This window comes from Salmo trutta, chromosome 29 (genome assembly GCF_901001165.1).
Source record: "Salmo trutta chromosome 29, fSalTru1.1, whole genome shotgun sequence".
In the NCBI taxonomy this organism is placed as follows: domain Eukaryota; kingdom Metazoa; phylum Chordata; class Actinopteri; order Salmoniformes; family Salmonidae; genus Salmo; species Salmo trutta.
In genome coordinates, this window is record NC_042985.1 from 18,043,583 (window position 1) to 18,058,062 (window position 14,480).

The 14,480-nt window shown below is 42.4% G+C and overlaps 1 protein-coding gene across 4 annotated transcripts in view; it reads right to left on the bottom strand.

The window, feature by feature from the left end:
* LOC115167028 (ubiquitin carboxyl-terminal hydrolase CYLD) overlaps nucleotides 1–14,214 on the bottom strand; it is a 41,468-nt gene extending 27,254 nt beyond the window's left edge. The window contains exons 1-7 of one of the 4 annotated variants that reach the window (XM_029721053.1): nucleotides 13,818–14,214; nucleotides 10,742–11,118; nucleotides 4,755–4,924; nucleotides 3,130–3,373; nucleotides 1,815–2,123; nucleotides 492–597; nucleotides 327–335 (exon numbers count right to left, since the gene is read on the bottom strand). In XM_029721053.1, coding sequence (XP_029576913.1) covers nucleotides 327–335; nucleotides 492–597; nucleotides 1,815–2,123; nucleotides 3,130–3,373; nucleotides 4,755–4,924; nucleotides 10,742–10,819 — 916 coding nt within the window. In that variant the 5' untranslated portion in view covers nucleotides 10,820–11,118; nucleotides 13,818–14,214. The remainder of the gene's footprint in view (nucleotides 1–326; nucleotides 336–491; nucleotides 598–1,814; nucleotides 2,124–3,129; nucleotides 3,374–4,754; nucleotides 4,925–10,741; nucleotides 11,119–13,817) is intronic. The other 3 variants (XM_029721055.1, XM_029721054.1, XM_029721056.1) reach the window with 3 other exon arrangements.
* Between the last annotated feature and the right edge of the window lie 266 nt (nucleotides 14,215–14,480).

Consider the following 14,480-nt stretch of genomic DNA (forward strand, 5'->3'; position numbering starts at 1 on the left):
GCTACTGCTGCTGCTGCTACTGCTGCTGCTGCTGCTGCTGCTGCTGCTGCTGCTGCTGCTGCTGCTGCTGCTGCTGCTGCTGCTGCTGCTGCTGCTGCTGCTGCTACTACTGCTGCTGCCGTTCCTGCTGCCGTTCCTGCTGCCGTTCCTGCTGCCGTTCCTGCTGCCGTTCCTGCTGCCGTTCCTGCTGCCGTTCCTGCTGCCGTTCCTGCTGCCGTTCCTGCTGCCGTTACTGCTGCCGTTACTGCTGTTGTTGTTGTTACTGCTGCTGTTGTTACTGCTACAGTCATAACTGCCTGGCTGACTATATGGCTAATAGGCAATACCTGAAGCTTCTTCAGTTATCATTTATAGGATCCAAATAAGGGAGAGAATATTTTTTTTAAATATCTAGATTTGCACTTGATGAAATTGTAATAAATTGAAATAACAATAAACATTTGATGTGAGGAAAAAAAGGAGAGAATAGACTACCGGACCGCTGGACTCACCTGGCATTACGTCACAGATGGGGACTAGACGGGTGTGTTCCAGACTGGCGAAATTACACAGCAGCTTCCCGTCGATAACACCATCCCAGTCCCCAATAGGATTGTCCTGGAAGAGCCGGAGACAGGAACCGATTATTGCTGCGGGCGTTCCTCATCTCCTAAAACCTGTACTTACAGTCCCAGTCTCAGCAGCAGTCCTGTCATCACTACGACAGCTCTTCTCTCTCCAGTCAACTACCCCCTCTACCCAGTAATGGTCCTCTGTCTGCAATTGAACTTTAACTCCCTCTTAACCTTCCCGCTCTCATTTCTCAAAATGTACCTCCCCGCGTCTTCAAAACAGAGGGTTGCTTATTCCAATCCCCAGGAAGCAGGGTCAAAGTTCTCCAGTACTGGTTTCTCCACTCCACCACACTAATCTATGTACTCTTGGAAGGTTGGCCCCATTGTGGGCAAAAATAAATCCAGATAAACAAAAACGTTATACAAAAATAGCCTAACACTAAGCTGTTTTGTATATGGCGTGTCAGAGTGTTGTTGATGTTCTCTGTATGCTGGGCGAGGCTGGAGCAGAGTGGACGGAGCAGTGGACTCTCCTCTCCTTTCCTCAGCTGCCTGGCCAACCCGCTGGCCCTGTGCCACGCTACTGGTCATACAGCCCAGTGCTGTAGCTGCATCCCCAATGGCACCCTATTGCCAATTTAGTGCACTACATTTGTGCCCATTGGGCTCTAGTCAAAAGTAGTTCACTACATAGGGAATAGGGTGCCAATGGGGACGCAAACCTACAACTTTACCTCACTCTCCAGCTCCCTGCATGACTACTGCTCTTTGTGTGTGTCCCAGGCCAGAGTAGACTGAGTAGGCTCACTGCTGCTGCTACTAACATCCTGCAGTCAAATGCCTCTGTCATTATGCATATTCCCTTTCCTTAACTGCTATGCCATCTGATTATATTGGCAACAGGAAACATCAACACCAGCAGCTGGTTGTTAGACTGCTAAATAAACATTAGGAATTATATTTTCTTTTCAGGATAGACAATCAAATCATACAAACAACCTTACAGGGGCTACTTGAACTAGACTCTTGCCTAACTTGAGATGTAATTTACAAGTTGTTAGCCATGTTCTATAAATATAGCATTATTATATATGTAGGGTGGACATTTCACCTTTACCTAGTGTTAACAGCAGAGGAGAAGGTAATCTCCACTCTGACAGTATTTTCATTGCCAGTCTGCCATTCTACAGCAGACAGGAGCAGGTTGTAGAGGTCCCACTCAGTAAGGCCCCAGTATGGGACCAGCGTCTCAAGCCTTACCATGTCTACTCCCACATAGTACCCCAGGCTCTCGTTCCCAGGCAGCAGGTCACAGAAGATGATGGTTCCTCTTTCCGGCCCCTCTCTGGTCTGGACCAGGACCCTGGAGTTGATCTCCAGCGGATGGAAATCCAACTCCTCCTCCACCAGGATGACGTGATCCACCTCTAGCTCTCCCAGCTCCTCTTCCTCGTCATCCCACAGCTCCAGCTTGTCCAGGGCCACGAACACCCCGCACTCATCCTCACAGCGGAACAGCTGTCGGCCCTGGTAGGAGCCCTCTGTGAAGCCCTGGCCTCTGCCCTCCTCCTAGGTAGAGGCATAGGTTACATACAGTATGTTAAACGTGGGATAACCTGCGAGTGCCAGCCACATGTGGCTTACTAAGTCACGCTAACCCTTCCCCTAAACCGTCACACAGTAATGCCAAAGAATTACCCTGACCCTTAACCTCTTCCCTAACCCCTTACCCTAACCATCAGAGGAAAAGCCTAACACTGGGCTTACGCTGATACAAGAGGCATGAGCTGTCTTTACAGTGAGGTTAGCTCAGCTACAGTAACCTGCATACTCAGCATTCTACAGGGAAGGGAACAGGGAAGTGAACATCATACATCTGGGATGATGAGGGTTTCAGATCGATAGTGCGGAGGGCATAACAGCATACTCAAAATGTTTCATTGCAGAGAGTAGCCGGCAGGCGCCGAACTGAATAATCTTTGCTCTTACACAGGGATAATGGACAGTTAGAAGGTGTAGTTACATGATCCTACACACTGCACTTCTTCTTGAGTGCCATGTAGGGCTTTTCACTATTGGCATCGTTCAATTTATGTTTGTATGCTCAAGATCAGAAGTAAACATTGTTGACTGTAAATGTGTGGTAAGTATTCTGAATCATGATACAAGTCTGGCATTCAATCAAGACGCTGATCTGAAACCCAAGAATGTGCTAAACCCTTTATAGTGAGCAAGGGTCATCCTTTCCTCTCCTCCGGCTCCTTCACCCACTCACCCAGCCTACAACTGGACACAGAGGAATAAACACAACATTGTGTTCCAATAAACAAGCCTTTGTAGCCCGCTACTTTACTGCATCTTTACAGAACGTAGGCTACGGCAAGAGAGAGTCCATTTACTAGCTTAGCTGTTATGAAATTCTCAGGAAACATTTCACAAAGACCAAATTACAGACGATATCACACACATAACTGAAGTTCCCTCTGGGACAAATAAAGTTATTCTATATACGTAACTGAGGGTCAATTGTTTACAAAGTGCATTTTAAAAGAATAGTAAAGATGAGGTTTCTCACCAGCAGCTCCACTCCAAACCAAACCCCGGAGAGAGCCCTGTCTGGGAGGAGAGATCCTTTAAATCGGACTACCCCGGGCAAAGGTTCATCCCCCGAACGCAGCTGCACGCGCACCTTGGAGCCACAGTCGATGTCTCTGGCCCGCTCCAGCCGGGGCTTGTTGCACAGCAGGGCATAGCGCTCCTCACAGTTGGTGATGGGGAACAGCAGCTCAGCTAGCTTCTCATCCAGCTCCAGGACGTCCCTGAATTGGTTGCAAATCAAACACAACAACAAGATGTACATTTGAATCCCAGAGGAAAACACAAGAAAATATTTTTAAAAAGTTACAAAAAAATGTCAATATATCATACACTATTTGCACAAAAGTATGTGGCCACCCCTTCAAATTAGTGGATTCGGCTATTTTAGCCAAACCCGTTGCTTACAGGTGTATAAAATCGAGCACAGAGCCATATACTCCTCATAGACAAACATTGGCAGCAGAATGGCCTTACTGAAGAGCTCAGTGACTTTCAATGTGGCACCGTCATAGGATGCCACCTTTCCAATAAGTCAGTTAGTCAAATTTCTGCCCTGCTCCGATCAACTGTAAGTGCTGTTATTGTGAAGTGGAAATGTCTAGGAGCAACAACAGCTCAGCCGAAGTGGTAGGCCACACAAACTCACAGAACGGGACCGCAAGTACTCAAGGGCATAAAAATCGTCTGTTCTCAGTTGCAACACTCACTACCAAGTTCCAAACTGCCTCTGAAAGCAACATCTGCACAAGAACTGTTCGTCGGGAGTGTCATGAAATGGGTTTCCATGGCCGAGCAGCCGCACACAAGCCTAAGATCACCATGCGCAATGCCAAGGGTCGGCTGGAGTGGTGCAAAGCTCACTGCCATTAGACTCTGGAGCAGTGGAAACGTTATCTGGAGTGATGATTCGCGCTTCACCATCTGGCAGTCCGACAGACAAACCTGGGTTTGGCGGATGCCAGGAGAACGCTACCTGCCCCAATGCATAGTGCCAACTGTAAAGTTTGGTGGAGGAGGAATAACGGTCTGGGGCTGTTTTTCATGGTTCGGGCTAGACCTCTTAGTTCCAGTGAAGGGAAATCTTAACGCTACAGCATACAATTACATTCTAGACGATTCTGTGCTTCCAACTTTGTGGCAACCTTTCCTGTTTCAGCATGACAATGCCCCAGTGCAGAAAGCGAGGTCAATACAGAAATGGATTGTCAAGCTCAGTGTGGAAGAACTTGACTGGCCTGCACAGACCTCAACCCCATCAAACAACTTTGGGATGATTTGGAACGCCGACTGTGAGCCAGGCCTAATCGCCCAACATCAGTGCCCGACCTCACTAATGCTTTTGTTGCTGAATGGAAGCAAGTCCCTGCAGCAATGTTCCAACATCAAGTGGAAATTCTTCCCAGAAGAGTGGAGGATGTTATAGAAGCAAAAGGGGGAACAACTCCATATTAATGCCCATGATTTTAGAATGAGATGTTTGATGAGCAGGTGTCCACAAACCTTTAGTGTATGTCAAATGTGAGTATTGTTGCTGTTTTGTATTGTCTTTATATAAAATTGCAATATAGCATGATAGTGTCACTGTCCATTAATTAGACCAACCGCTCATCCAGGCTCAGCACCACGTTGGTCTGGTCCAGGACGCGTAGGCTCCTCTTGCCTTTGCTGGGGGGTAGCGTGCGCCCCAGGCTGTTCCTCTCCTGACAAGCCTGTCCCAGGCTGCCCCGGGGGATCCTCAGGGTCTTCTGGGGGGGCTTCTCCACTGTACACTCCTTAGTAGAATTGTGTTGAGTTAAGGGTCTCAGTGTGTTAGAAATGGCACCCTATTCCCTATTTAGTACACTGATTTTGACCAGGGCCCATTGGGCTGATGTAGTGCATTATATAGGGAATAAAGAGCCAATCCAAACATAATCGAAGATACCTATTAGTACATCAGGACTTATCTTCCTGAGTTAATTCTAAAAAAAAAAAAAAAATTAAAAACACACAATAGCCAAAACAACAAAATATAAAACAAAACAAACAAGCCTTGATAAATAAATAAAATCTTGAATACTCTCGCGAAATTCAGGAATTTTTTAAAGAGCAACTGCTTTTAAAAACAACGAATCCCTTTGAAAATGGCTTATTTGGCATCGATATGAGCCAGAAACAGTTGTTCTAGTGTCAATGGACTACAAAGTATAAATAGGATTTTGCTCATTAAGTCAGTCTAAAACAGAGTTTGGAACATCTGTGCATCACAATGGGTAAACGAAGATAGGGTTTTGATTTGACGATGTCCATTAGTACATTAACATGGGGTGAACAGCTGCGGTGAACACTCTATCCAATAGCATAGACAATGAGACTGTTTAAATAAGACAACATGTCACATTTTTTTACTTGAGAAATACTGCACCAAAACACCTTAGTTAGATGTAAAAAAAAAAATGTAATAAAAACATCCATGACAAAAACTTCAAAATGAATTACAGATATCTTAGATTAATTCTGGGGATTTTGAGGAAGTAAAATAGGGCTTCCATGTCTACAGTGTCTCATGGGAGACAAGAATCATTAACCAAACGCGGAATCGGTCAGTAAACAAACCAACAGTGGTTTGTCCTTTAAAAGTTGCAGCGTACTGCAGCACAGCTTGCGTGGTGCTGCAAAATTCTATGGCACGTAATGCAAGTTAGACCACCAGAGGGAATCTTTGAGAAGCACTTGATAGCCTTCAATAGTGGCTGTACTAAAGAATTTAAAACCTTTTTTTTTAAGAACTGATTAAGAAATGTTGCTTAATTAATTTGATACATTTTATGATGCTTCTATTCCAAGAAAAATGATGGAATGGAAAATATGGCACTGTACAACGTGATGGTCGGGAGTAGGCTACAGTGCTGGGCTATTTAGCTAAAGAATCGCAGTGTCGTGCGAGCACACGGGAGACCTGGTTTCAATTCCCCGGCAGGGAGGAAGGAGTAGGCTGTCCATGTACAGTTGAAGTCAGAAGATTACATACACCTTAGCCAAATACATTTCAGAGTTGTTGACAATTCCTGACATTTAATGCAAGTAAAAAAATCTGTCTTAAGTCAGTTAGGATCACCACTTTATTTTAAGAATGTGAAATGTCACAATAATAGTAGAGAATGATTTATTTCAGCTTTTATTTCTTTCATCACATTCCCAGTGGGTCAGAAGTTTACATACACTCAATTAGTATTTGGTAGCATTGCCTTTAAATTGTTAACTTGGGTCAAACGCTTCAGGTAGCCTTCCACAAGCTTCCCACAATAAGTTGGGTACATTTTGGCCCATTCCTGCTGACAGAGCTGGTGAAACTGAGTCAGGTTTGTAGGCCCCCTTGCTCGCACACACTTTTTTAATTCTGCCCACAAATGTTCTATAGGATTGAGGTCAAGGCTTTGTGATGGCCACTCCAATACCTTGACTTTGTTGTCCTGAAGCCATTTTGCCACAACTTTGGAAGTATGCTTGGGGTCATTGTCCATTTGCAAGACCTATTTGCGACCAAGCTTTAACTTCCTAGGCTGATGTCTTGAGATGTTGCTTCAATATATCCACATAATTTTCCTCCCTCATGATGCCATCTATTTTGTGAAGCAAAACACCCCCACAACATGTTTCACGTTTGGGATGGTGTTCTTCGGCTTGCAAGCATCCCCCTTTTTCCTCCAAACATAACGATGGTCATTATGGCCAAACAGTTCTATTTCAGTTTCATCAGACGAGAGGACATTTCTCCAAAAAGTCCGATCTTTGTCCCCATGTGCAGTTGCAAACCGTAGTCTGGCTTTTTAATGGCGGTTTTGGAGCAGTGGCTTCTTCCTTGCCGAGCGGCCTTTCAGGTTATGTCGATATAAGACTCGTTTTACTGTGGATATAGATACTTTTGTACCGGATTCCTTCAGCATCTTCACATGGTCCTTTGCTGTTGTTCTAGGATTGATTTGCACATTTCGCACCAAAGTACATTCATCGTTAGGAGACAGAACGCGTCTTCTTCCTGAGTGGTATGACGGCTATGTGGTCCCATGGTGTTTATACTTGCATACTATTGTCTGTACAGATGAACGTGGTATCGTTCAGAGGTTTGGAAATTGCTCCCAAGGATGAACCAAACTTGTGGAGGTCTACAATTTTCTTCTGAGGTCTTGGATTTCTTTAGATTTTCCCATGATATCAAGCAAAGAGGAACTGAGTTTGAAGGTTGGCCTTGAAATACTTCCACAGTAGAGATCGACCGATTACGATTTTTCACCGCCAATAATTGGAGGACCAAACAAAGCCGATACCGATTAAAATCGGCCAATTTTTGTATTTGTAAAAACGACAATTACAACAATACTGAATGAACACTTATTTTTACTTAATATAATAGATCAATAAAATCAATTTAGCCTCAAATAAATAATGAAATATGTTCAATTTGGTTTAAATAATGCAAAAACAAAGTGTTGGAGAAGAAAGTAAAAGTGCAGTATGTGCCATGTAAAAAAGCTAACGTTTAAGTTCCTTGCTCAGAACATATGAAAGCTGGTGGTTCCTTTTAACATGAGTCTTCAATATTCCCAGGTAAGAAGTTTCAGGTTGTAGTTATTATAGGAATTATAGGACTATTTATCTCTATACCATTTGTATTTCATATACCTTTGACTATTGGATGTTCTTATAGGCACTTTAGTATTGCCAGTGTAACAGTATAGCTTCCGTCCCTCTACTCGCCCCTACCTGGGCTCGAACCAGGAACACATTGAAAACAGCCACACTCGAAGCATCGTTATCCATTGCTCCACAAATGCGCGGCCCTTGCAGATCAAGGGGAACAACTACTTCAAGGTCTCAGAGCGAGTGCCGTCACCGATTTAAACGCTATTAGCGCGCACCCCGCTAACTAGCTAGCCATTTCACATCGGTTACACAAGCCTAATCTCAGGAGTTGATAGGCTTGAAGTCATAAACAGCTCAATGCTTGAAGCACAACGAAGAGCTGCTGGCAACGCACTAAAGTGCTGTTTGAATGAATGCTTACGAGCCTGCTGCTGCCTACCACCGCTCAGTCAGACTGCTCTATCAAATATCAAATCATAAACTTAATTATAACATAATAACACACAGAAATACGAGCCTTAGGTCATTAATATGGTCGAATCCGGAAACTATCATTTTGAAAACAAAACGTTTACTCTTTCAGTGAAATACGGAAGCATTCCGTATTTTATCTAATGGGTAGCATCCCTAAGTCTAAATATTTCTGTTACATTGTACAACCTACAATGTTATGTCATAATGTACAATTCTGGCAAATGAATTACAGTCTTTGTTAGGAATAAATGGTCTTAACACAATTCGCAACGAGCCAGGCGGCCCAAACTGCTACATATACCCTGACTGCTTGCACGGAACGCAAGAGAAGTGACACAATTTCCCTAGTTAAAAGAAAGTCATGTTAGCAGGTTTAAATATGCAGGTTTAAAAATATATTTACATTACATTTACATTTAAGTCATTTAGCAGACGCTCTTATCCAGAGCGACTTACAAATATATACTTGTGTATTGATTTTAAAGAAAGGCATTGATGTTTATGGTTAGGTACACATTGGTGCAATGACAGTGCTTTTTTCACGAATGCGCTTGTTAAATCGTCACCCGTTTGGAGAAGTAGGCTGTGATTCGATGAGAAATTAACAGGCACTGCATCGATTATATGCAACGCAGGTCACGCTAGATAAACTAGCAATATCATCGACCATGTGTAGTTAACTAGTTAAGGTTGATTGTTTTTTATAAGATAAGTTTAAAGCTAGCTAGCAACTTACCTTGGCTTCTTGCTGCACTCGTGTAACAGGTAGTCAGCCTGCCATGCAGGCTCATCGTGAAGTGCAATGTAAGGCAGGTGGTTAGAGCGTTGGACTAGTAACCGGAAGGTTGCAAGATCGAATCCCCGAGCTGACAAGGTAAAAATCTGTCATTCTGCCCCTGAACAAGGCAGTTAACCCACTGTTCCTAGGCCGTCATTGAAAATAAGAATGTGTTCTTAACTGACTTGCCTAGTTAAATAAAAGGTAAAAAAAAAAATATAATAATAATAATAATAATAATAATAATAATAATAATAATAATACAAATAAAAAATAACAATTCGGCCACAGTCGGTGTCCAAAAATGCAGATTACCGATTGTTATGAAAACTTGAAATCGTCCCTAATTAAAATAGGCCATTCCGACCTCTATCCACAGGTACACCTCCAATTGACTCAAATTATGTCAATTAGCCTAGCAGAAGCTTCTAAAGCCATGACATCATTTTCTGGAATTCTCCAAGCTGTTTGAAGGCATAGTCAACTTAGTGTATGTAATCTTTTGACCCACTGGAATTATGATACAGTGAATTATAAATTAAATAATCTGTCTGTAAACAATTGTTGGAAAAATGGTGTCATGCATAAAGTAGATTTCCTAACCGACTTGCCAAAACTATAGTTTGTTAACAAGAAATTTGTGGAGTTGTTGAAAAACGAGTTTTAATGACTAAGTGCATGTAAACTTCCGACTTCAACTGTAAATAAGAATTTGTTATTAACTGATTCCATGTGTGTTATTTCATAGTTGTGACGTCTTCACTATTATTCTGCAACATAGAAAATAGTAAAAATAAAGAAAAACCCTGGAATGAGTAGATGTGTCCAAACTTTTCACTGGTACTCGCTTAACTTATTTGATTAATATTATGGTGTTTCTATTCCAAGAAAAACAAAAAACCCTCTGGGTTTCCATTAGGATGGAACTTCAACATGTTCTTTAAATAAATAAGACCTACACCACTTTTAACAGCACATTACTAAACACCAGTGAGACTCAGGTCACCTACGGTAGGCCTACAGTATATTGAAAAATATGACGTGACTCTCCGCCAATAAATACATATAGAGGATTGGAGGATTCTAAATTCAAACCAAAAGCCGCCTCAAACTGAAAATGGCAACCAATCACAGCCGGTTGTGATACAGCCAACCTAACTTAGAATTCCCCCCCACCCTCCTTCTAGGCAAGTCTATTGTCCAGCTAGCTACCTGCTAACAGCCATAATGGCGCTGTACAACGTGACCGTGTGTGTTTGAAGGGGTATTTTCCAGTAAGCAACAATTTGTTTACCTTTATTAGACAACTTTGTTCCAATATTTCTGTAATTCAGTGATATTTATTCCCATAGTAACTCGTTATGGAGCCATAACTAAATAAACGTTGGCATTTTGAAAGAGTATTTTTATCATTATTATATTAGCATAAATATGCCATTATTAGTTACATTGTTTAGTTTGCATGTGCAGACTGGCACTAAGAACAGTGGGAACGTTTCCCTAGTCAGCGCCATTATTAGTGCAATGCCCCTTAAAGTGTTGCTCTGTGCTACCCAGTGAGGCAGGGTGGGTCCACAAAATACCTCTAAGTACCACAGCATAATCGCTAAACTTTTAGTGGGGCAACCACTGTACAAGACTGAAATCTGGGCAACAGAAAAACACACGTGACAATCGGAATATTCAATGGCTCTTTAAACATATGTATATTTACCTTGACCACCATGTAGAAGCGCCAGTCCTCCCTGAAGCCCCCACTGGGCTTCTCCTGGCTCCACAGGGCAGAGCTCATGGCTGTAAGGGCTGGGGCAGCTGGGGCATAGCAGGGGGAAATACAAGGTCCGCCTGTCTAACTAACCCAATATGAAGCCCCTCTCTCTTCACTTTATGGACGTTCCTCTATCCCCAAAGCAGTGATAGGGGCATAACAAGGGTGAGAGAGAAACTAGGCCTAACACCTGAGGGGAAGGTTGTCTGGTTAGAGAGTAGACAGAGAGGGTGTTATGGTTTTTCACAGGCTCCTGCTGGCCTGGGGTGCCCTCATAATGGTCTCAAATCTCTGCCTGCATGCCCCAATGTACTTCGAAGGACCTGCGTACGAAAAGAAAGGCATGCTGTTATTATGACAATGTTGTTAAAAGATGGAATGCCTCCAGGTTAATTCTATTAAATCACTGACTTATCATAAATCTCAGCTCAATTTCTCCCACCAAAAATTGGCCTATGGCTAGGCTATATTAACCCAAATAAGCATTGAGCCTTTTGGGAAAACAAAACATTTAGGCAACACAAATCTGGGATACGCTCTGAATAAATGGAATTCAAAGATTAAAACTGGTATCTAAACAAACAGGACGTAGCCTCAGAATGTAGGCCCATTATCTGAGTTAAGCCTGATTGCACCATTAGCTACAGGCTGCTACTGTACCTAATAACACTGACGGTGAAAACCAGTTGAGCACAAACATGATTAGGCCTAACTTTGTGTACTACCGGTATCTTGCAACCAAATAGGCCAAAAATAGAACAAAAAAAGTTACTACCTGTATTCTGATTCCTGACATACCTATTTGACATAAGGGTAAAATTTATTTGAATTCAATCACTTTTTGACAGCTCCCTTTTGATTTGAATGAAACCTTCCATACATATTTGCCCATTGTAGAAGTGCTCAGGAAGTGACTTTGTAGCTGAATGCCAAAACATTCAGGAGATAAAGGTGCTCAAAGTTGACTTATTTTGCATATCCCACCATACCATGAAACATCAATGTCTTCATCACTGGAAAAAATAAAGAGTTCAGTTGATATAATTTAAAAGCTTACAAACAGGGTTGTCAAACTATTTAATAGTTTCTGGAAAAAGAAACTGGCAATTATACTAAAACGCTTCATTTCAAGAAAAAAATCAAATAGTTTGACATGATATCAAGCTGAACCACTTATCTTTTCCAGTGATGAAGACACGGATGTCTCATGGTACGGTGGGGTATGCAAAATAGGTCAACTTTGAGTACTTTTACCTCCTGAATGTTTTGGCATTCAGGTCCAAAAAGTCACCTTTTTGGTGACTGACCAACACTTCTTCCATGGGCAAACATGGATAGAAAGTTGACAGGGATGCTGTCCAAAAACTGACTGAATTCAAATGGCTTTACCATGAAGGCAATTTTGAAGCAGGCAGACAATATGCTCAAAACATGTTGATACTCTCCTCTTAAGATGAGAAATGGGTGATGCCGCATAGGCCTTGGTACTACAGTCAATATTAACACAAATGTATTCTAAGCCAGCCGTTATTCAAACACACCGTTATAAACACATTATTCAAAACTCACTCGGGCCTGACTCAGAATTTGAGACATTTTGGATTTCCCCTAGCTGTGTGATGATCAGATATGGTCAGAGTGTGTTAAGGGAGCTGTGAGGGGGAATTCACAGAGTAAAGCAGTCAAACGCCTCTTCCTGACAAACAACAGAGTCACCGCCACTTTAATACAGGGTCGACCTGTTTTGACAAACCCAATATGAAGGGGGGATCCAAGCACCTCTGACATGACTCCTCTTTATGGTTCTCTGGCCACTCTCACATCTAGGCTATTCACACCTCATGTCTGTGCATCAAGCATCAATAAAGCAACTTGGGGCTCCCGAGTGGCGCAGCGGTCTAAGGCACTGCATCTCAGTGCTAGAGGCATCACTACAGACCCTGGTTCGATTCCAGGTTGTATCACACCCAGCCACAATTGGGAGTCCCATACGGCAGCACACAATTGGCCCAGCGTCGTCAATGTTAAGAGTTTGGCCGGAATTTGTTCTTAACTAACTTGCCTAGTTAAATAAAGGTTAAATAAAACATTTTTTTTTAATCTATGACAGGGTGCCGCTGTGTTAGCCTTGGTTTGTATTGCAACTCCTCTTAGGCTGCGTATCTGTGCATAACATCAATTTTCACAGTTCAAATTTTCACATAGAGGACTTGTTGTTTATCATGCCCCTATTTGAGCTTGAGGAGGGAGCATGGAGTGAGCAAAATAACGTGACAGACAATTACTATGTTGTGATGTTATTCTAACAGTCTACCTACCATAAGGAAGGAGTGAAGGCAAAAGGCCTACTGCCCTTTCAAAATACACATAATTGAATGACCCTTGGTCAACAACATGCACTACTGCAGTGCTTACTGCTTACATGGGCATTATCTGACATGACAACTACTTCTGAAAGTAGCCCACTTGTACCTTTTGCTTTGCCTTTTAACAGTGTGAATGTGTGAAGTACAATGTAGCCACATAATGATGGTGCTGACATCCTGAATATAAAATGACTGGGATGTAACACTGACTATTTAAACACACCATCATGCTTCCATTTTCAATCACAACATTCAAAAGCCCCAACAGATTAAATATTATTAACAGCAGAGTAATTGTATTATCATTGCAGCAGTGGTCTTGCATGTTCCATCAGTGACATCACTGAATAAAGCCAGTCAGCAGCAGCGAGTGATGATGATGCGTGAGAGAAGAAGGAAGAATGTATCACTGCCAAGCCTTGCTTAATCATGGATGAGGAAGGACCCTCATTGAGAAAACACCCATGGAACATGTCAATTAGTGTAAACCAGCACACATACTAGGACATGTTTGCTGTAGGGCTAGCTAGCCAGTATAGCAAACCATGCAATATTGATCAGGTGCATCCATATCATAATCTGACATATGACGAGGAAGCAAATGGAAATATAGCCATCATTATGACATAACGTCGTTAGCTAGCTCGTTTTCTTACCTTATTCAAACGTCAGTTTGGTGCTGCAGTGTCATGTCACCTGCTCATTCCAATGCTGTCCTTTAGTAGCTGAGGTTTTGATACGTTTGTACAATTAACTGGCTAGCTTGTTGATAGCAAGCCAGCTGATAATTGATATGACAGCCTCGAAATTAGCTAGCCAAAGTAGCTAGAATGGCTAGCTAGCTGTCCCATGCAACAGATCATGTTATCTACGGCATTTAATGTAGATAAATATTTTTCTGAACGACTCTTAGACTATACTATTAAATACTGACAGACAAAATAAGTCAGGCCTTATAGCGAGGAATAAAGATAATTTACAGAACCAATAGACACCGAAATGTGAGTCTCCTGAAAATATGCCAAATCATAACCCATTGGCCAATCTGCATTCATCACAAGTGCCAATAGGCTGGGCTTCAGGTTAGTCATTAAGTCCCACCCCCCGGGGTTTTCCCACGAGTTTGGTTGACGGGTATTGAAGAATCTGCGAATGAGTGGTTCTCTCTAGTAGCAGTTTCTAAACCTGCTACTAGTCTCCCTGGCAGATGGTCTTCACTAGTTACCCCAACCACAAAGCCTTAAAGCCCGCCTATTTCTACAATGTATCTTCTTAACATTGTAATTTAAACCTAGCCATAACCTTTACCACACTGCTAA